Consider the following 23,035-nt stretch of genomic DNA (forward strand, 5'->3'; position numbering starts at 1 on the left):
ATATTATGGTTAACAGTTTTAATTAACTTTTTTCATCATTCCCTTAGTCATTGTGATCAGTGTGTGAACACCTATCACATAGCTGGTACTATTTCTTAATGTTGTCATTATTATTATTACACAGAGTAGTATCAGTTATCAGACTGATCATCCATAAAAATAAACAAAAATGCTCATGATTTAAGATTTTTTTATACCAGCCTCCATTTTTATTAAACCCATAAAATGTATAGAAGGCATTTAAACAGCTGCAGGATTGTTTCTGTCATGCAAGAACTATTGATATCATTCCTGAGAAAAAACGATTAGGCTCATTTGTAAAGAATGACTCATTCAGAAGCAATTTCTTCCCCAGACAATATTGCAAAATGTTCCACCTCCCTTTCCCCCTCAGAAAATCTAATAGGCCACCAAGCTCTCAAACAGGTGTCAGCCAATCAGAGCTCAGCCTCATCCAAACATAAAGCAGTTCCATATACACCACATTTTGCAGACACGCTAATGCAGAGGCCATTTGGATTCCGTCTTATGCAGCAAGAAGCATGATGAACACAAGGAGTTCTAAAGTTTTCTTAAGTTTACTGGTAGCTCTGTTAATATCTGACCTGGTAAGGATCTTTTTTTTTTTTTTTTTTTACCAGAAGTCAATCTTTAACCTTTTTTTTTTTATTATTGTTTGATTGGAAATATTTTCAGGGCCTGTGGAGACATGACAGGAGGAGAGACATTTCAGTTTTCTCCTCCCCTTTCCACAGTTCAGGTAAGCAGAACTAAGATCAGGATTAGTAAGATTAAGATTTCTTGGTATTGTTTCCTGAGCTTTAAATGGGCCATTGCATTTTGCAGATGGAATCTGCCTCAATGGTGGACTGTCTGTTTCTTCCATCATCACTGGTGAACACTTGTATTGTAATTGTCCTCATGATTTTACTGGGACACACTGTGAAAGAGGTAAGAAACAGATATCAAACCAAATTTAAAACCTGCAATTTCACATTTTAATCTTCTCTGTCTGTGGTTATAGTGAAAAGCATCGGCTGTTATGAAGGTATGGGATTGAACTACAGAGGCACCGCTTCGAGATCAGTCAGCGGAAAAACATGTGAGAACTGGGATTCGCATAACAGAAGACGTTATTTGTCCTCAGACCTTCATGCTGGGAGACACAACTACTGCAGGTGGTTTCTGAAATCTTAACAAAATCATTACTAATAAAGGAGTTCTAACCCTTTATGTCCCAGTTAAAATTTCAGCTATTTGTGATGCAACCAGTTATACTTGTACATAGACCTTGACAATTATTCAATAGCAAAACATTTATGCATTTAGCAGATCCTTTATCCAAAGTGACTTAAAAAGTAGACACAATGTTACAGTTATCATCAATAAGAGAATAAGTTCTATAGGGAAAAATCCCTAATTGAAAATAGTGAGGACAGAAAAGAGATAGATGGAACTACAGAAAGAGTAGTAGTGGGGTACAGAGTTATGGGTAAGAGTTAGGAGAGGAGATGCTCTTTGAAGAGGTGGGTCTTTAGGAGATTCCTGAAGCTGCTGTTCTTGCAGTGCTTGGTAGGTAATTCCATCATCTTTGAACAACACATGAAAACAGTCTGGATTGACTTAAGTGTTTTGTAGGCACACCTGCTCCTAATCTGCTAATTAGCCTGCTCTTTCTTTCTTCTTTCAGGTTGTGAGATAAGCCTTTGCTAAATTTTTCAATTAGATGGGAGACGTACCCTTAAGCACTTTGTAGGCTAGCATTAGGGACTTGAATTTGTTGGGGGCAGGCAAGGGTAACCAGGGAAGCTTAATGAACAGAGGAATGAAGTGAGACTTTTTGGGACCAGGCAGAGGATAACCAAGAGCTGGGTAGCATGTTGGGTAATGTATGGCCAGATCCTTCTTATGTTTAATAGTAAGATTGAGAGATGGAGGTAACATCTGTAAAGGTCAGCTGATCGTCAATCATGACACCCAAGTTTGCTGCTCTTGATGGAGTCAGAGACAGGGATCCAGTCTGGATGTGAATAATGTGGTGTATGGTTGGTTTGGCTCAGAAAACCAGCAGTTCAGTTCTTGAGAGATTCAGTTGGAGGTGATGGACTTTCATCCATTTTGATGTGTTAGAGAGACTGAGATGCACGCTGAGACCGTGTGGTCATCAGGTGGAATGACAGAGCTGGGTGTCGTCAACATAACAGTAGTATGAGAAACCATGTGATTGAATGATCTAGCCCAGCGTGGTGGTGTATATGGCAAAGGGAAGAGGTCCAAGTACTGAACCAGGGGGAACCCCTGTGGCGAGTTGTTGCTCTGCAGAAGTGTGACCAAGCCAGGACACTATGAAAGACTGATCAGTGAGGAATGATTCAAACCAGGAGTGTGCTCTTCCTGTGCTCAACAGTATAGATAGAAAGATGTCATGGTTGACTGTGTTTAATGGTACTTAGGACTTCCCTGTTGCTCTTGCCTCTTTTAAGGCTTCTGTCACAGATGACAGATCCGTTTCAGTGGAGTGGCCTTTTTTAAACCCGGATTGGTTTGTATCAAGTAGATTCTTTTGTGAGAGGTATTCTGTGACCTGCCTAAAGACTGATCTGTTAATGCCCTTAGACAGAAAGGTTAGTAGAGAGACCGGCCAATAGTTTTCCACCTGGGTCAGTGGGAGAGAGGGTTTCCTGAGCAGCGTTCTAACCAGAGCTTGCATGTATGAGTTAGGAAATGTGCCTGATGTCAGTGAGGCATTGATGAAATTTGTGACTGCTGCAGTTACCATCGGAGCTATGGACTGGAGAAAATTGGTAGGAATAGGTTCCAGCAGTTTTAGACACATACTGTAGCACTCAATGAGAGGAGTAAATGAATAGAATGGAGCAGTAGGGCCTCTGCTAGAATTTGTAATCTGAGAGGTTTCAGGTGCAGTTCAGGAAAACTGTTTACTAATACCTGCCACTTTTTCAGTTAAAAATAAAGCAATGGTGTCTGCCATTAAACTGCTAGCAGGAGATGGAGGAGGATAATTTTTTTCAAAAGCAATGACATTTAAGTCCATTTCTGGTATTTTGATCTAAGCTCCAGTCTGATGTTACAGCATTTGACACTGATTGACTTTCTGAATATGAGTTATATGAGCTGAACACCAAAGAGCTGCAGCCCAGTGGCTATGTGAGTGACTATGAACATCACAGGCAGGGAGCCTATACCCAGCAGCTGTAACACTGTGCTGCTCAGCTGCTCAGCTCCAAAGCGCAAAATTTAGCAATAAAATGAGTGCCTGTGATGACAGCACCAAACGTCCCATTTTGGATGAAAGTCTCCGACTTTAGAGTCCGATGAATGAAAAAAACAAGATGGTTGCATTGTTGTTGATGGCCGACCATGTAGAAAGCATGTTCGTAAAGCAACAGCTTATAGCACAGCTTAGAGATGCAGTCAGGGGAAACGATCTGAGCTCAACCTTCAATTAAAAACAGAGCTGCTTCCTATAATAATAAACCCGCATGATTTATTGAAGAACTGTTTGAAATAAGTCATAGACAGAAGCTAACTATCTGTTCTTACACGCTTCACATTACTTACTACAGTTAAACATTTATTTCATTTCTGTTCAGTGGTTTTATATAAATATATCACTAATTCATAGCAAATATGAAGTTGAAAAACAATTCCACTTCATAAGTACAGTGCAGGATGAGCTGATCGAAAAATACAGTTCAACAATGTAGACAGATGAGATTCAATTTCATCAACAATAATTCCAGTTTAATTCTATCTGTAGTATAACAGGAACCAATTGTTTTTTGTGTGCTACTTAGTAAAATGTTATCTTCTCAGGAAGCCCAGCGATAAACACTGGAAGACTGGAATTTGACCAATGCCACTTGTTGAGCAAGCATGTGGTGAGAGTGGACATTGAAGTTAAACAGGTTTCATGGATTAATATGCTGTAACACGGTCATCGCGCATTAACATTTGATATTGCCTCACAATGTTTTAGAGTGGGAGCAAATATAGAGGGGAACATTTTCCCAAGCATTGCACCCTGTAGTATTCCATGCTTTTAGGACTGTTGGAGGAAGCGGGAGCACCTGGAGAGAACCCACATATGCAAATGGAAAAAACCGGAAACTACTGCAGAAAGGCCCTTGGCTGGGAATCAAACCCATGACCTTATTGATGCAAGGCAGCAATGCTGCAAACTTAAACACATTAGAAACTGCCCTTATACAAAGCTACCTACACAGCAACACTCTCATATCACTGGTGCTAAAGGCTTCAGCTCCAAAAGTAAACAAAAACAGGAATTTCGCTGATGCATTACATCCTATTTATCTTAGTATTAATAACATTATGTGAATGATAATATAAACATGTAAAAAGTCTTTAAAGGGAAACGGCTGTTCCAACGGTTTCATTTCAGAATTCTCCCGAGTGGTGCATGACTTTACACGAGTGAATAAAGTGAATGTGATTGGTTGTTTATCAAGAGGGTGGGATTGTTGTGGCAGAGGGTTCGCAAACAATGGGAAATTACATTGGGACCAAGTAGCACTAAATTGGTGACTTAGAAACGACACTGTCAAAGAATGCTATGGACAGCAGAAACATGCAAGAGGAGGAGAGTTTTGTGTCAGAGGTCGTGGATGAGTCTCCTCCATCATACATTTTTTATTTAGAGGGGGAAAGTGGGGACAAAGATGTTGTGGAAGAGGACGCCAGGGCGGCAGAAGCTTGGTTTGGTGTAGAAGGCTTACAGCCGTAATTGTTTGAGCCCTTGCCACAGGGTTCAAGCTAAAGATGACCTTCCAGCTATTATTCTACATTTTACTGTGCTTTCACATTAAAATTAATGTTCAATAAATGTTCATTTGTTTTATTTTATAGTGTTTTTTCTTACATGTTTTAATAAGAAAGTTCTTTTTTTTATTTGTTGTGATTGAAATGTATTTAAACCTGGAGAGACTCACACAGAGAAAAACTGCGATAAGAAAAGTTTTGTTGACATGAAAGAAATAAGTTCTTTGGCGCTCGGGCCCTGGCAGAAGACTTTGGTGCTGTGAATCATAATTAGCTGAGATGAGTAACCTACAACAAGGATTAGAGTGGTCTTGCCTCTCTGATCCCGGACCGTGATGGTAGAATAACCCAGAGGGTGAGTGGGACTGACAACAGTCAGCAAGTGACAGGCTGTGCTGGCGGGAGGCCTGGTCAGGAGCTAAATGAAGTGATCTTAAAGGACGACTGGCTTCGGAGTAGGTGCGATCGGTTGATTGGTTGAAACTTGAACGAGGGTCATCGCAGCTGGAAGCTGATAAGAGTCTTACAGATTGAATTGTTGTTAAAGCATTCTTTTTCTATTTTAGAAACATCCAGTACAGGCTACGTCCATGGTGTAACATTAGGAAAAACGACCAGCTGGTGAGGGAATATTGTGATATCCCCGTCTGTGATGTCAAACCTTGTAAGTATAGGCTACTTCCTATAGTGACAAATTTTCTTATTCACTTGCATCAGATTTCTGTCAATTTTGAAACATAAAGGTGTTTTTTAAACAGATATTCAAAAACATTTGAAAATTTTAAGGTTTTATTCAAAGTACACACTTTAGAGGTTTTAAAAATCCTTTTTATACTTGCAGTCACGCTTGCACCTACAGCTGGACCAACCAAGCCACAAACACGTAGGTTCCCAAAGAACATTTTCTCTCTAATGATTTTTCCCTGCAAGTCTTTAATTGCAACTTTTTTTCATAAGCTACACTGCAGACATGTGGTCATCGGACTGTAAGAAGGCAGATGAAGATTGTGGGTGGAACAGTTGCTACTGTGGAATCCCACCCGTGGGTTGCTGCCATATTCTGGCGCTCCAAATCAAAGACGAAAGTGTTCCGCTGCGGGGGCAGTCTGATATCCTCCTGCTGGGTCATCACAGCTGCCCACTGCTTCCCTGAAGGGTAGGATATAGCTGTAGTTATGATAAAAAGAGCAGCTGTTAGGAAATGTTAAATGTATACCTTCTATACAAATGAGTTCCAGCTATCAGACGAGGCTTCGACGCTTGTCCGTCACACTGGGGAAAAACGCCCTCAATGAGAGTGACCCGACCGCTGAGCAAACCTTCAGAGTGGAGCAAATCTTTATTCATGAAGGATTCAACATCAGCCTACAGAACTACAACAATGACATTTGTATGAAGGGGTTTAGAAATTTTCATCTGATTTCTGTCTTTAATTTGTATTTTGTCATTTATTTTACAGAATTTTGACATAAGAGTGTTTATTGGTCTTAGCTTTACTGAAGTTGAAAGGGAAAGATGGAAAATGCACAGAGGAGACCAACTGGGTGAAGCCTGTCTGCCTGCCTCCGCCTCTTCAGAGTCTCCAACCCGGGTTCACCTGTGAGATCGCTGGTTATGGGAAAGAGAAATTTGGTAAAGAGGGATTTATAAACGTTCGTATATATTTTTTAAGATTCACAGCAACTGCTCTTTAAAAAACAAACAATTTTCTTTTTTTCCACTTTTATATGATTCAAGAGGCAAAGAGATAGTTGTGTGATGCTAACCAGCACTTGGTTAGCTGGTCATCACAAGCTCATATGTCTCTATATTGACATGTGCGTGTTGGCTAAATCATTCTGTTCATTCAGGTGTGCATTAAAAGTATAGTTGAGGATTTTCGCGAATTTTTGAAAAGACCCGCCCTCTCCACTTTAAAAAAAAAATGCACATGCACAACTCTGTACCCGCTCCCTAGAGGGAACGCCCATTAAACCCATGCAAGAGCGTGCACAAGCCCATTTCTGCTCGTGCACGTTCTTACTTAAAAGTTGCTGTACGCATCACTCATACAAGATTTGCAATTCTTCCACTATGTCAGACTCACCACCGGTAAGTGAAAATAGTGATGAGCACATATGACGGCCTCACATTAACATATCATCCGAATGATTGACAATTAGGAGAACTACTTATTTTGATGATCCACCTGGAAAAAGAAAATCCTCTACTATACATTAAACATAATGTATTACATCACATTTATGTAAAAAAAAAAAACATTGAGAAGGCAAATTAAACATATTCACAAGTAGTAGTTATTATTTATTCTGTGCACAAGCTCATCAACCATCGCTCCAACAAATCCCCCACCAGCTGAAATGGGCTCTATGCACAGCTCCACTACTTCCTGAATTTAAGGCAGCTCCTTTGTTTCCTGTCTTTCATTATTGGACGAACTGATTAATCCAGGTGTGTCTGGCCAGTTACTTAGGTCATACACACCTGGATTAATCAGTGCATCCAATCATGAAAGACAGGAAACAAAGGAGCTGCATTAAATTCAGGAAGTAGTGGAGCTGTGCATAGAGCCTATTGCAGCTTTGGGGGCAGAAACTGCCTCTTGCTAACACCAGTAAAATGAAAAGGAAGCAATATTTAAGCAAAAAGCTGTCACATAATTGGATGGACACTTAATTATTTCCATAGTCCTGGGAACTTTTTTTTTTTTTTACATGACTGTGGATTAAGACATTATTTGGACATTACTTCATTCTGTCCCTCACTTTTGCAGGTTTGTGGTACCTGTCTCAGTACCTTAAGGAGGCTCGGGTGAACCTCATTGCTGATGATGTGTGTCGACAGGAGGAATATTATGGAAATAAGGTCAATAACAACATGTTTTGCGCCGCGCGTCCCGACTGGAGCCAGGATGCCTGTCAGGTATTTGAACGCGTCTGTACCTGAATTGTCTTAAAGATTCAAGCATTTGTTCCCTTTAACACTGTGTACCTCTGCCTTACAGAGTGATTCAGGAGGACCACTGGTATGCGAATTTCACAACAGATTCTTTCTCTTTGGTATTATTAGCTGGGGTGATGGATGTGCAAAAGAAATGAAACCTGGTGTTTACACCAGAGTTACCAACTATAACCAATGGATAGAAGAAAAGACAAGTCTTCCCTTCACTACTGCTGGAACCATGTTCCCTCAGAAGTGACTTAGATCTGATCCTATGAGCTTCTAATGTAAAGAATATTCACTAATCCCACTAGACTGTGCTTACAGGAAGATCCATTTGGAGAATAACATAAATTTTTTATTCATTGGTTAACACTCCTTCTGAGCTCCAAAGGTACTTTAATTCTCAATGTTTGATAAACTTTACTGAAATATTAAGCCTTTGAATTTCTTAGGGTTTATTTTTTAATTCAGTTAATCAACTGTAATGTAAATGTAAAGTATAAGCAAAAGACGAAGCATCCTCCTTGCTGATTTATAAATCTAAAAATGTGCTCATATGAACTTCCTAAGTGATATGGTGACTTTTCATAATTATATTTGTGATTTTACTTCATAGTATGATGAATTCATTTTTTTATCGCATTTTTAAACTGATATTTCCTTATTGCCTTTATTTGTAACTTGCTCATTATAACTCAATAAACATTTTATTATTAAATTATTTTGCTTCAGCTTCTGTTTACTTAAAATTGATAGGAAATGTGTGGGAGGAAAGAGCAACATTATATTTTATGCTGTCTTGAAGAACTTCACTATGTGCCAGCTGTAGATAGTGCTTGAAAAGTTTTGTTGCGCTACTGGGCCACCTTGTGGTAAACGTGTAGCGTGGAAAGTTATCAAGGCACTGTGGTGCATTCTTTTTTTTCCCCAGGATTGTTCTTGCAGTGGCGCAGTGGGTAGCACTGCCTCCTTGCAGCAAGAAGGTTCTGGGTCCGATTCCCAGCCCAGGGTCTTTCTGCATGGAGTTTGTATGTTCTCCCTGAGCATGCATGGGTTCTCTCCGGGTACTCTGGATTCCTCCCACAGTCAAAAAATATGACTGATACTGTAGGTTAATTGGCTTCTCTAAATTCTCCTTAGGTGTGAGTGTGTGCGTGAGTGGTTGTTTGTCCTGTTTGTCTCTGTGTTGACCTGCGATGGACTGGTGACCTGTCCAGGGTGTACCCCAGCTCTTGCCCATTGACAGCTGGAGATAGGCACGAGCCCCGTCGTGACCCCACTTGGGATTCAGCGTGTTAGAAGATGGATGGATGTTCTCGCTGAGTGTTATGGAAATAAAACTAGAAATCCATAACACAACACAATTACTTACAATATGCCCTGCTTCAGAAACACCTATTGTAGTTATTGAGTTGTCCAGATGTGAGTCAACTCAGTCTAATTAAGTCAACTAGTGGACAACTCCACTTCTTAGTGATTGCCATACTGGCAAGCCGTTAAAAGTGGATCTCTCCATTTTGCCTGTTCAACCTTAGCATGAGAGGCTGTAAATAGATGCATGGTAGGAAAATCTTGTACTTATATTCGTCGACCTTCGGTTATCCAGAACCAGGCTGAGATGAGGAAAGCTCATATCAGCTGCTCTGCTTGTGTTGGAAATTTTGCTTCTTTTGATCATCATCAAGATTTTAACGATAGAAGAGGGTAGCAACATGGACCCTTTAGTAAATGGAGAGCTTTGCCTTTTTGCTCAGCTCTATGCACCAGACCAGACTCATTATGGTGGAAGCCTTCCATCTGTTGATCTTCTCTTTCTTTCTTCCCCTTACACATGAACAAGACCCAAAGATACTTGAACTCCTCCACTTGAGTCAAGATTTCAACTCCAACCTGAAGATGGTAAGCCATCTTCTTTCCAGATGAGAACCAGGACCTTGGACCCGGAGAAGCCGATTCTCATCCCGGGCCACTTTGTACTTGGCTGCGAACCACTCCAGAGCTTTGCAGGAGAGAAAAACACTCCAAAGTGACTTTTCTTTGGAACATAAAAATACAAGGTTAAGAAACTACATTTTCAATCCTGTCGCTCAACAAATTAAAAAGTAAAAAAGAAAAACAAAACATGGGCGAAATAAGGTTGCATTAGCCGACTAGCTTTTATTACCCAAAATAAGAGGACAGAGGGGAAAAAAACAGCCAAAAATAAAGAAAATCCTTATTTTTACAGAGTGATTGATTTAGGTAAACCTGTTACTCACATTAATGCAGTAATATCTCCGTTGTAGCAGTAATTCTGGAAGCAGAGATTTCACCACGCTCAGATTTGGCGAAAGTCTACACGTCTACAGTTCTGTTACCATTGCACCAACGTAGACTCATTGCCTGTGCATGCTGTAAGTCTTTGCAGGAGAGAGTCAGCAGATCCATATCAACAAGTAGAAAAATAATCTCACTAAATAATAAGATAAATCTGTAAATCATTTTGTACATGTGGCTAGCTTGGTAATCTTATTTATAATAAAATATTATTTTATAGTAAGCCGTGTTTCTTGCAATAAAGAAATTTGATTGTAATTTTAACTGGTGAAAGCATATGGAAAAGATTAATCAACATGCCCTGTAGAATTTGCTTGGGTTTCTGCTATTACTACTTTTCCATTTCTACATATTTCAAAGACCACCTTAAGCCTTGAGGTCCTTCACTGATCAATCTCACTAAATTAAATTGAAATATATTCTTGTAAATGCTTTTCTTTTGTTTTTTTTTGACATATGGGACCAAAAAATGTATTTTTTCTGAATTGAATAGATTCATTTAAACAGATTGATTTTAAAAGATATATATTTGAGATTGATTGTGCTTCAGAGTTAATCCTTTGCAGCAGAAAATGGATTTTCCTGTCCAGGTGTATGGAGCAAGGGTAGTGCATTTCCAATCCACAAGAGCCTTTAACCTGCAATTTTTAGATGCACACCTGAATCAAATAATCAGATGATTAAGAGGAATTTGGAGAAATGTGCTGCATACTGAGGAGGTAATTAAGACATTTGATTCAGGTATTGGGGCAAGGACAAATCTAACAGTTGTGAGAAGCTGATCTTCGTGGACTGGAGCTGTTTACGGCTGCTCTAGCTATTGTTCATTCAAAGCTTGACAGGTTCATCTAAGATCAGTTGGGTCAATAATTTAACAAGAGGAAAGCAGAAGAGTCAGAACTTTATGTAATGATGTTAAAGGTGTGTTGCAGAGAAGATGTAAACAATGGCTGCCACCAGCTCACAGGTATTTTTTGATTCGATATTGACGTCGGTAAAGGAACATTTGAATTATTTTCTTTTAGGAAAGAATAGATAATGGCACTGAAGTCTGTTATTCTGCTGGATACAGCAAAAGTTTGATCTGGTGACAAAACAAGTGGGACTGAGTCCCAATCTGCTTATGGTTGTTGCATCCCTGTCAATAGCGCTCATGGAGGACCAGGTAAAGGAGGCAGAGAAACTTGGACTGAGGGCCATGCAGCTGGGTAAATCTCCACAAGGAGAAGTGAACTGGTCGTTACCAGTTAATTTTTTGGGAGCCATGTGTCTTGTTTGCTACAAAAGGAATGGAGCAAGATGCTAGCCATCTAGGTGTTCCAGAATAATGTTTCAGGAATCGTGGTGAACGAGGTTTTATATCACATCCAAATGGTAAATAACCTTCAAAGGGATGTATCCATAAGAAAGACAAGCAATTAGTGTCTATTTAAGGTAATTTCATCAGATCATAGCTTTATCTTTTTATTACTTTTAATTTTAAAGTTTAGAATATATTGTGTTTTGTCCATACTTACTAATATTATGTTTAACAGTGATCTGAGTACGTCACCTCAGTTGTTGCGCTGCTTGGTTGTTGTCCTATGGCATGCAGAGGAATTAGAAGGACAACCGTAGTGCCCACCCCTATGGCCAATGGAGCCTCCCCAGACCCAACATCTTGATGTTTCTTTAGGCATTACCCGGCTACTTAGGAGAAGAATCAAAATAAAAACAAAATAACTAAACACAAGATGTTAGAAAGTTGTCAGAAAGTTTTAATCATGAACATCAGCTTTAATGCAGCTAATTAAATGATTATTATTACAGGAATCTAATGCCCTCTTTTTTCTATTTGAAATATATTTACCTTAACGGAAATATAAAACATTTTCTCGGAACTGTATTTAATGTTAAACTTTTATATACCTCTTTTTAGTGTTTGGGTTTGGTGCTTTGCCTAATTTCTGACAGTAGGTGTAGCTGTTGTTTTGTGTTGAACAACAGCTAGATAAAACTGACATTTACCATTTTCTTTATCTAATTTTTTTGTATTTTTTCTTTCTTTTTGTAATTTCGATTAATTTTCCGTCACACTTATCCCTCTCCATGCTTATCCCTGCTGAAAAAACAACTATTCATGCAAACAATCGCACTTGAGGAGAATTTAGAGAAGCAAATTAACAGCTGTGTTTTTAGTCTGTGAGAGTAAGCCGGAGTATCGAGAGAGAACCCATTGACTCTTCTTAAAACCCACCTCTTTTCTTTGGCTTTTGACACCATGTGGAGTGTTGATTTTATGTATACACATGTTGATTTTATGTATACACATGCACATTTTTATCCTGTGCGGGCAGTGCTTTTATTTTATTTTATTTTATTTACTTTTATTCATTTTAGTTATTTTATCTTTTCTGTGTAGCACTTTGGAACCCTTGTGTTTATTGAAATTGTGCTATATAAATAAAGTGGATTGGATTGGACTGAATGCGCAGGAAGAACATGCAAACTTCATGCAGAAAGACCCCAGTCTAGGAATTGGACCTAGAACCTCCTTACTGCAAGGCAGCAGTGCTATCCGCTATTCCACTCTTGCATCCCCTGTTTTTTACTCATATATTTTTTTTATCTACATTTTGTAACTTTGTGTATGTTTTGTTGCTGTTTGTAGTTTTTGAAACATAAAATTAAGTTTTTATAGAGAATTCTGTTTTGGTTTTGTGTGTTTTTTTCCATGCCAGTGTTGCATCAGTTCAAATTCCATAGGATTCTACTGCTGCTTTGCTTTCTTGTCATTGTGATTACGTTTTTTTTGTTTGTTTTTTTTGGCTGCTTTTTTTTCCAAGTCTCTTTGTATTTTTGTGCTCGTAGGGGAAGCTGGAAGTTTCCATGAACCAATGAACAGGTTTGCTAGACAGCCGGTATGTGCATGCTGAAACATATTGCCGACATGGTTAACTCCACAGAAACATACACAACTAAATAGAGTTTAACCAGTCAAGTGAGTAAAACCAGTTTAATAACTGTAGCTTTACGGTTTTTTAACAATAGATGTTAGGTGTGGTTAGGACTGCTCTGTTCACTTGCTATCAGACTTCAGGACAAATACTTTTACATTTATATATACAATAGTCCTGAATCACTGTTTCCAATAAGACATTTTCCTGTATAGTTTATGTATGCAGAAAACTTTAACTCTATTTGCATAAAAAAAAAAATATGTTGCATAATTGGAGCTTTTTCTTAATCATTTTATACACCTCACTAACCTCATCCTTTACTTGATTTGTCTATTAAGATTATTTTGCAAATTTCCTTCAAGTTTCCAATAGTTAAATTGCATTTTTGTCATTAACTCAATGCAATCATTGTTCATAAGTGACATTCTGGGAGCCGCAGTGCAGGATTTCAGGAACACACCTTCCTGCAGATCAGGTGTGTCTAAAAGGGTGTGACTTTAAGCTCCTCTCAGAGCCAAACTCAAATCTGCTCTCAGTGGACTGTGTGCCTTTCCGTGAGTGCTGCATTACTTGAAGTAAGTGCTTTTAAAAGATATATTTCTCAGAGATAAAAAAAAAAAAAAAAATATATATATATATATATATATCTATATGATGTACTAGTATCTAAAGAAGTAATGATTTGTTCTCTGGCTGCTCTTTGCTTCAGCCTCTTGTCTGAACTGTCTCCCTATAGCATCCAGAACCATGCCTGACACAGCAGAGTCCCACTCGGCGACCCTCACCACCAACCGTAACTGCACCATTGAGATCACCAATGTCAGCGGCACTTACTGTCTCGTCAACCCAAAGTACGTAAGAACCTGAGAATGCCAGCCAGCACTGTCCTTCATGATCTCTGGTTGCATGCAGATGAAACAAAAAAAGTAAAACCTGTAATATTAGGTTGAGTTTATGAAGATTAAACCACTTTTACTTTGCAGGTCTGAGTGTTAAACAGCAGTACTACATTTGATGGATTTAAAAACTATGTAACTGTTTAAGTATTGCAAATGTAATATTTTTAATTATCTTTAGGCAACAAATATATGATTTGCAAAAATGAAAAGAGTTCATGATCCAGCTGCTCTACTCTGTATGGTATATGGTATTGAGTATTTTTGTATCACTTTGTGTTTAATCATGTACTGCTTGGTTTAAAATACCTCATTTATTCATTCTTTTTCATAACACTTTTGCATCACTTCCTGTAAAGTTGTTTCTTCAGATGTGTGCTTTTTTTTTGCTAAATAAAAGGTCCTAATAATGTGCATATATGCTGTCCTTTTTATAGTTTGTAAAAGTGGTTGATGTTTTATGAATCGTTTTATTTTACATGTAAAGTGTATATTTGGCTTTTTTTTAAAGTTCTGAATGACTTTTTTTTAATCATTTAATTATTTGTATTCTTGATTTGTTTTCAACATCATGCCTTCATTATTGTAATCTTTACAAAAACACCATTTATTGTTGGGATCCAGAGGCTTGCCATCCAGAGGGCGCCGAGGATCCCTTCCTGTTTATGTATCCATTGAAGCTTCACAAAACATATTTCCTAATGAAAAGGCTCATACAACGGTTGTTCTATTAGAATTAATCAAATGTCTAATGGTCTCCTAAATGTTTCTTTTAGGATTCACATGGAGAGTGGATTCCCATTCAATCCCCCACAGCCTACTGTGCGCACCCAAAAGACAGAGGTGTGTTCCTTCGTCAAGGATGACAACACAGCGTCCGGAGCTGTTGGTGTTCTGACCTACGAGCTGTATAACATGAAGACCCGCAGCTGCAGTGAGCTGATGGCCATCATGTTCTCTGTGCCATTCGACTACAACTTCTACAAGAACTGGTATGGTGTGGGAATCTTTGAGCGCACACTTGCCTGCGATGAAAAACTCTACAAAACAATGTACAACAGCAAGGATTTCAGCAACTTTGTGCGCCATGAGGCTGATGGTTCTGGGATGCTCTACCAGGGCAAAGATTTGGATGTGAGGGCCTGCATGTCTGATGAGGGCAAAGCAATCATCAAGCTCGAGCTGTATGATATGATGGGTCGATAAACAATAATGCCCTCAACATGAAGAGCTCAAATAAAATAAAAGCATTGGGGTTGATACTCTTGATTATTGCTGTCATGGATGCTTTGAATAAATAAAAGAAAATTTATCTAATCCACTTCTTGTCGTCTTGTGTAAATGACAATCCTTCCTCACACAAAGAAAAATGAATAACACTACAAAAAATATAAATCTAAGAAAGTCAATGTTTTTTTAGATAAGTGCTTTTTTTCTTCAATTGAAGTGGTAAATAAGACACTTTTCCAATGGAATAAGACAATTTAAATTTCAAAAAAGAATAAAACAATAGCAGTTTCCTATTTCAAGTGCATAAATTCAAATTATTTTATTCTAAAGGGTAAACATTTTAATTCTATTGGCAGATCATCTTAATTTCCTACTTCTAATAGGGGTAAATACACTTATTTTGAGATTTTTACCCATTTTCAGAACCTTATGCAGTGAATAAATGCAAACTAAAACACCGAAATCAAAAACGGTGCTTTGCAGACACACTGGCTGCAAAGATCAACATTAAGACAGAGGGAAAAAAAAAAAAAGCAAAAAAGGTGTGTTCTTGGCAAAACTTTCCAGTAAGAGTTGATGTCACTGGCAAAATAAGCCCAACGGTCTCACCCTCACAAGAATGCAGGAAACAAAAACAAAAAAAGGGATGGACTGCACCTTTATTCTTCTTCCTTAGACATACCTGATTCATGAAGCCTGATACAGGGAGGGGCACCCAAAGTGGGACTCTGCTGTGGGTGGAGACACTGTGGGTTGTCTCTCTTTCCCATGGAACATCCACCTTAACACTGAACACTGTGATTCAAAGTCTGCATTGCATGAGTAAACGACCAGTGGCACGGTGCAGGTAAGATCTTTTTGCTTCTTGAACTTAAGGAAATGTTGAATTCAAGTAAATGCATTGATAACAAATAGCTACATGTCTGTTCATGTCTGATCGTCAGGTAAATAATAAAAGCTAAAACAATGAGTGAATCAGCAGAGGCTTTGGCTGCTAACCTCGAAAGCAGAAGAAATGTCACAATTGAGATCACCAACTTGACAAACAGTCACTGCCTCATTAACCCCAAGTAAGTGCAACTTAAGCGTAATCTTAACTTTCTATACCTGGAGTAAAAGTAATCTGATTTTCTTATGCAAATGTTTTTCTTTTTTTGCAAAACAAAAAAGGGTTTTCCTTGACAGCGGCAATGTCCACAGCCCTCCCCAACCCACTGTCCGCCCACTTAAGACCGAAGTCTGCAACTTTAGCAAAGACAGTGGCAAATCCACAGGCGCTGTAGGCGTTCTGACTTACGAGCTGTTTGAGCGGCATTCCAACAGCACCAAAGAAATGATAGCAATAATGTTCTCTGTGCCGTATGACTACAACTTGTACAAAAACTGGATAGCTATAGGAATCTACGACAAGAGCAAAGAATGCAACGAGAGCCTCTACAAAGAGATGTACTACAACAAGGAGCAGAATGGCTTTGTCCGACAGGAGTCCAACGGCAGTGGGCTTACCTTTCAGGGTAGAGGCGTGGACGTCAAGGCTACTATGTCCCCCATGGGCAGGTGCATTATGAAGGTAGAGATCTGGGACAAGGTGTTCTCCCAAATGGAACAGCAACATCACTAAGATGTCCATTCAGATTGTGTTTAAAAAAACTTTATGTTAGACAGACTAAGCTCTGTGCAATCCTGTGTTGATGTAACATCTGTTCTTGAAATAAAAGGATAATCACTTAAAACAACTATTGTATTTATTGTCACTTTGGGAAACAGAAATCAACTACACAATGTTATATCTGCAAACATGAGTGATCTCTACCTGGTTTTAATAAGCATTTTTTATATTAAAAAAAGCAACAAAAACAAATGGTTGCAGAGTTGGAGTATATAACCTTGAGTGGCGTTCTCTCTCAGGAAATAAACAGTGAACAATGTGAAAGCAGAGAATCAACAGACGCTTTCATGTTTATACGTGAAAAAGAAAATCTCTTCTAGTTTGGGTTGGTTTAAGCTTGTCCAAAATATCAATACTTTAAACACAAAAGGAAGAAAAAGAAAGCAAACATACATATTAATTAACCCTTTTGTTCACTTTTTTGCTGCTACCTTTGAGAGGTTAAGACTGATTAACCTGATTAACACCCTATTGCATTTACACAATGATAAACAGGTGTTTAGGATACATTTGCTTTAGCACTCCATTTCAATAGGAACTGCATGCTATTATGTTAATCCATGAATACTCCATACTAGTTTTCAGTGTGTTGTGTTGCTTTTTTTTTCTTTGAACAAAAATCACTTTCTAACTGCCAGAAAGGCTCACATACAAAATTAAACTTTATAGATAAATACATCATTCTATTCAAGAATTGTTTTTAGTACTTGATTCAGATAAATTAAAAGTAACATAAAATAGAAGAGAATTCCAGTAGTGAGCACATTACTTGGAAAGGCCTCCATCTAGTGGTTAGAAGAAGTACATTTGCACATACCATTTAAACCAGGGTGTCCCACTCCTGTCCCTGAGGGCTACTTTCCTGAAACATTGCTGCTCCAACTCAGCTGACTTTAATGAATGCCTGAATTACTGCTTATGGGGCATCAAGTTTGGTAGAGGCTTGATTCAATTGATGCAGGTTTGTTGCAGCAGGAGCGCATCTAATAACTGCACAGCAGATCCTGAGGACTGAAGTTAGAGGAGCACTGCTTAAGACAATTCTGAAATGAGAGCAGGTTACAGGCAAACAACGGTGTGTCCCACCGAAATTGGAGACACCACGGTTAGCTCTTGACAGAGTTAAAGGGGTCACATTGTGGCTTTGCATGAAAGCTGCAGGTTTCAGTATGTATTTATACAGACTGTCCTATGCTGGAAAGAGTGATTCAAATAGGATATCTGCATGCTTTTTGTCATTCTGCACTATGTTTCATAGACTGCATAACTCATATTATGCACTTGCACAAGATGACCATCGAACCTCATGCAATATGCACCCATACCATATCTGCTGATTGGTTGTAATGCTGTTTATTTTGAATAGAGACCATTCACCATGTCGATAGACTTTTGGAAGCTTGGGTCTGACAGCAATATCATACCACACAATGACCATGACCATTATTGGTTTGATACCATTCTGTCGAGCTGTCCAAGTGTTTTGTTTAAAATAAGTATATAAACTGAACTATAGGTATTATTATTATTATTATTATTATTATTATTATTATTAGTTCTATTTGCATTTCAGCTGAATCTCTTTGCCTTTTCATTCTTTCTGATTTGCTTCACTTTTTTTTTTTTTACACACCAACTGACTCTTCTTTAGTGGCTAATAGTAGATTTCAACATTTTAAAGACCACATTAAGTTAGTTCACACTATATAATGAAAATTATTATTTTTCATTTTGGTCATAGCTTAAGAATAAAAAACTCACAGTTTTATGTGACACAAAATTTACACCAGCATTATAAGACCTATTTGCATATAATCTAATTAATTACATTGCTCATGAAAAACAGTGACAACAGTGTTGAATCTGTCCTTCAGGTACATCTCAAGTGAGTTTAGAGACATCCGTCTCACATCATATCCCCAATACTGTTTTTTCGCTGTCTTCTGTATGGGGACAATCTCTTCTGTGCTGTTTGGGTCATTACGTCCGATAGCGGCGAAGGTGGGAAAGGCATCTTTCATTCCTTCAGGAACACTGTGGTTGTAGTTTGGGCAGCAGTATGCGGACCACAGATACTCTGGCACTGCCACGCGATTCTTGATCCAGTGTTCGTCTTTCTGGTAGGGAATGATGCCTGTTACTATGTAGGTTTCCCCAAGACAGTAGGAAGCCAAGGTATTGTTGACGGTCTGCTCTAAGTCTTCCCAGGGTCCATCATTGGACCATTTCTTCTGAGGAACCACATTGGTAAGGGTGAATGTGGAGGAGCGGCACACGGGGGTCTGGTGATGAAGGCTAGGGTTGAGATGACCACGGGAGTAGGTGGAGTTAATGTAGTCTAGCTCAACTGCCTGGCTCTCCACAACGTTCATGTCCACCGGTCCTGGCAAGAAGGGCCTCATGTTGCCATCAGCTGCAGGGTAGGCCAACTGTTATTGAGCCAGAAGAATAAAAAATGCAATGTTTGACAAGTAATAAAAACTAAAGTAATCAATGTGATAATTGTGAATTCTGGATTTTGAATACAATAGAAACAACAACATATGACAACTTAATTCAGAAAGATTCTTTCATTCTTCACCACATCCATTGAAGGAGGAAAGACTAGAATTGTCACAAGCTATACATACCTGGGTGTAATATAGGACTTGGGCAAAAAAAGTAGAGACTGTATGTTTTAGAGGTACTGGTATCTTGAAGTTGATGCTTTTAATGTTTTATTCTGCTTTTATGGAGGGTAGTATAACCTTTCGTGGGATATGATGGTTTGCCAATACCATAGAGTCTGAGAAGACAGCTCGAGGAAGGGGAACCACCTTGCCAAGCAAGTAACAAATACAGTATATGGACAGAATGGCAGAAAAGGTTGCATCAGAAAATTGATTTCCCCTTAAGCTCTTTATATGAGCTGCTCCATTTGGGGTAAAATATTGCCTTCCTTTCATCCTGACAAACAAAGTGAAGTTTCCTTTTATATCATAAGAAATAAAATAATCTTCTTTGCTGTTTAAATAACTGTAATGTGGTTGTACATGTTTTTCTAGAGTATGTTCGTGCTTTACGCAAACACCTTCTCGCAACGCCACATTAATTAGGAAGGAAAAAGACATGTCTTTTCAGTAAAAAACAAAAAACAAACCATTTTACAGTTCATTGACTCAGAAGTGTTTCTGATTCTGTCCAAGTTTTCTGTTTGAGTTTTCAGTTACACTTTGAATCATGTCTTTCTGTGTATTCTAGGTCATTGGTTTCATTTCCATTTTGCGCCATTCTGGTAGTTTTTTTGTTTTTATTTGAGTTCTTTTATATTTTTTGTACACTCTCTGTTGCTCTGGTGCCAATCTTCTTTCCCCAAGCTGTTTTCCAGATCCTTCTGTCCACTTCTTCTCCCAATCACTTCATTACACCATTCTTTGTTCTGTTTGGTATATATACTCCTCCTCTGCAGTTACTGTTTGCTGGATACTCTTCATTCTCTACTTAACCCATGTGTTTCCCTTTTTTCGAGTTCGTGAATGTCTTGATCAGTTATTTCGGGATTTATGCTTCTGTTGCCATGACTCTTTATTAAATCTGCAAAAAATCACCTCAGCTTCTGTCTCTGCATTTGAGTCCTCTAAAAACCTCCTTACAACCTGACAATAAAAAGTTCCTTCTTCCACTCTTCAATAAACTCTTTCATCCAAATAAATATGCTTCTGTTAAAAATATAAACAATTAGATTTGTTTTATTTTATTAATTTATCATCCAAATAGTTAAATGGAAGGGCCATTTTAATATTCTTCTTGTTTCCATTTTTGGTGCAGAGCTGGCACCTTGTGAAGACACAATAACCACTTCTCCTTTTAAAGCTCAATTTCCTGTTTTTATCTACTGCTAACTACTCAGTGAATTTAAGTTGGACCATAAGCAACCAAAGAAAGAAACGTTATAAAATTTTCTCCAAATATTCACATTGTTAAACTATTATGCTTCTGTTTTTACTGCGAATAAATTCCTTTACACCAATAAAAACCAGTACCTGTAGAGTATACCTCTTTTTGAACTATCTAAATCAGTGAAGTGAAAATATAAGTTTCAAGCTGCTTACCTGTGGTTCATATTTCCAAGAAGCTTTTGGTCTCTTCCCACTTGGTACTGTGTACACATAAGCCGAGAACCATGGAGAGCGGCGCGGTCGACTGTATAAAGTGGCAAAGCGGTAGTTGTTATTGTATCGCTGGCAGATCGAAGTCCCAGCCAGGCCTTTGGGGGGCCAGGATCTATAGAAGAATTGCAAACAGGGGGTAAAATCTCCGACATCAGCCACAGAGAAAGAAATGAAGGCCACGAAAAGCAGAACGTTGCTCAGGCCTGACATTTTTTAACTGCTTTCACCCAGAGTAAAGAATCAACTAAGAGCTGTTCCTGTTTTATACAAACACAGGATGAAGGCATAAGGAAGTGATAAAAATGACTGTCTCAAAAAAAATAAGAAAGTCTCACTCTTTTGGAGAATCAGTCTCATCAGCTTAAAGAAAGTACATTTATGTTTACTAACGTAATGTGGCAAATATGAACAGAATCATGACAGTCTGCCTGACAAAGTATATAATCTGCACATACAAGGATTCTCATAAATGTACACACTCATATTGAATTTTTGGTTTTGTAACTTACAAACCTTAAATGCTCTCATTAGCTCTAATTGATCTATTGATGCAAGGGTCTTTATGTCATCCTTCTACTGATGGTATACTTGACCTTGTCTTCAAATAAATTATTTTCCCTCACTCAGACAAAATAACAGAGCTATTAAAATAAAGTTAGATAAATAAGTATTTGAACACGCTGCTATTTTGCAAGTTCTCCCACTTAGAAATCATGCAGGGGTCTGAAATTGTCATTGTTGGTGCATGTCCACTATGAGAGACATAATCTAGAAAGAAAATCCAGGAATCACAAATAAGTTTTTGACCACCATAGAAAATGAATGTTAATATTTGGTAGAGTAGCCTTTGTTTGCAATTCCAGAGGTCAAATGTACACTGTAGTTTTTCACCAGGTTTGCACACAGTGCAGGAGGAATTTTGGCCCACTCCTCCACACAGATTATCACTAGATCAGTCAGGTTTCTGGGCTGTTGCTGAGAAACACGGAGTTTGAGCTCCCTCCAAAGATTCTCTATTGGGTTTAGGTCTGGAGACTGGCTAGGCCACGCCAGAACCTTGATACGCTTTTTAGATAGTAATTATCTAAAGAGACACTTCATAGGCGCTCTGTCTCTGTTCGGGGAGAGGACACCATGGCTGATAAACAATAATGTAGAAAGTTGTTCAGTAATATGATTGTTTGTACATACTGTACTAAGAGGAGAGAGGAGAACCTTTCAGATTTAAAGATAGCATTCCTAAACCTGAAAATCTCACAGAAGTCGACAGCTGAATCATCCTGTGATTTGTTCATTGTGTCTTTGAATAAAGACTCATCCAAGTCAGTTACAGGCAGCTTTGATCTAATAGTATCAGTATACCACATAACATGATATTGCTATGAAAAAAAAAAAAAACTGACTTACAATCAGAAGCCTCAATTTATCAAGACATCGCTTTTTACTATTCTGGTGTTTTCCTGGATTTACTCACATGGTTTACTGGTATTTTTTCCATACTAATATTACAGGAGCACTCTTACTGTTTTTATTTTTTTAGAATTTGTAATCCTTGTTTAAATTTCTAAAGCATAATTTTATATTGTTAAACTGCTTGAAAACATTATTTTTCAGCTCTAACCTGCTTTATATCCTGTTGAAGCTTCCAATATGCAAAATATAAAGTTTTAAAATATCTAGTTTGCTGTGTTGCTCTTTTGTTTATTTATTATAATCATTAATCACAATAATTACAGGTACATACAGGTATTGCAGTTGAGTGTCTTGACTCACATGGCCCACCACACAGACCAAAATGGTTTAGATTAGAAAATGTTAAATTATTTTCAGGTTAAAGTCCTTTTAATTTTTTTTTTCATTAACATGTAATATTTTACATTTTATTATTGAATTCCTACAGTAATTGCATTTAAAATTCAGATCATAAAAAGTACATTCTTTGCCTAGTAACTAGTTACATTGATTGTGTAGTAACTAGCTTACCCAAAAATGTTATGTTTTAGGTGAGGGAATTTATAACCATGATGTTTCAAGTAAATTTCCCAACACAGGAGTTTCTGTTTAGTTCAGTAGAGGCCTGATCATTACTCA

At 38.1% G+C, this 23,035-nt stretch overlaps 4 protein-coding genes across 5 annotated transcripts; 3 read left to right on the forward strand and 1 right to left on the reverse strand.

The window, feature by feature from the left end:
• The first annotated feature begins 453 nt into the window (after positions 1-453).
• Positions 454-8,225, forward strand: plaub (plasminogen activator, urokinase b). Its single transcript, XM_038274071.1, has 11 exons — positions 454-608; positions 697-760; positions 847-951; positions 1,025-1,178; positions 5,367-5,464; positions 5,642-5,683; positions 5,758-5,956; positions 6,039-6,190; positions 6,292-6,432; positions 7,574-7,722; positions 7,805-8,225. Exons 1-11 carry the CDS (start codon positions 543-545, stop codon positions 7,997-7,999), a joined length of 1,365 nt encoding a protein of 454 aa, XP_038129999.1. The 5' UTR covers positions 454-542; the 3' UTR covers positions 8,000-8,225.
• Positions 8,226-13,413: 5,188 nt separating this feature from the next.
• On the forward strand, positions 13,414-15,211 carry LOC119775912 (DELTA-stichotoxin-Hmg2b-like). 2 transcript variants are annotated; one of them, XM_038274062.1, is made up of 3 exons: positions 13,414-13,573; positions 13,708-13,849; positions 14,671-15,211. In XM_038274062.1, exons 2-3 carry the CDS (start codon positions 13,746-13,748, stop codon positions 15,098-15,100), a joined length of 534 nt encoding a protein of 177 aa, XP_038129990.1. In that variant the 5' UTR covers positions 13,414-13,573; positions 13,708-13,745; the 3' UTR covers positions 15,101-15,211. The 2 variants fall into 2 exon arrangements, with proteins under 2 accessions (XP_038129990.1, XP_038129991.1); XM_038274063.1 differs by having other exon boundaries at positions 13,448-13,573; positions 13,735-13,849.
• A 603-nt stretch (positions 15,212-15,814) lies between these two features.
• LOC119776028 (DELTA-stichotoxin-Hcr4a-like) lies at positions 15,815-16,860 on the forward strand. The gene is made up of 3 exons (XM_038274234.1): positions 15,815-15,971; positions 16,069-16,194; positions 16,295-16,860. The coding sequence occupies exons 2-3, from the start codon at positions 16,091-16,093 to the stop codon at positions 16,743-16,745; spliced, it is 555 nt and encodes a 184-aa protein (XP_038130162.1). The 5' UTR covers positions 15,815-15,971; positions 16,069-16,090; the 3' UTR covers positions 16,746-16,860.
• Positions 16,861-18,327: 1,467 nt separating this feature from the next.
• LOC119776027 (endonuclease domain-containing 1 protein-like) lies at positions 18,328-21,190 on the reverse strand. Its single transcript, XM_038274233.1, has 2 exons — positions 20,885-21,190; positions 18,328-19,222 (listed from the first exon to the last, which is right to left on the reverse strand). The coding sequence occupies exons 1-2, from the start codon at positions 21,152-21,154 to the stop codon at positions 18,614-18,616; spliced, it is 879 nt and encodes a 292-aa protein (XP_038130161.1). The 5' UTR covers positions 21,155-21,190; the 3' UTR covers positions 18,328-18,613.
• Positions 21,191-23,035: the final 1,845 nt, after the last annotated feature.

The sequence above is a fragment of the Cyprinodon tularosa genome, unplaced genomic scaffold, assembly GCF_016077235.1.
Source record: "Cyprinodon tularosa strain WSP-4 unplaced genomic scaffold, ASM1607723v1 ctg90, whole genome shotgun sequence".
NCBI lineage: Eukaryota > Metazoa > Chordata > Actinopteri > Cyprinodontiformes > Cyprinodontidae > Cyprinodon > Cyprinodon tularosa.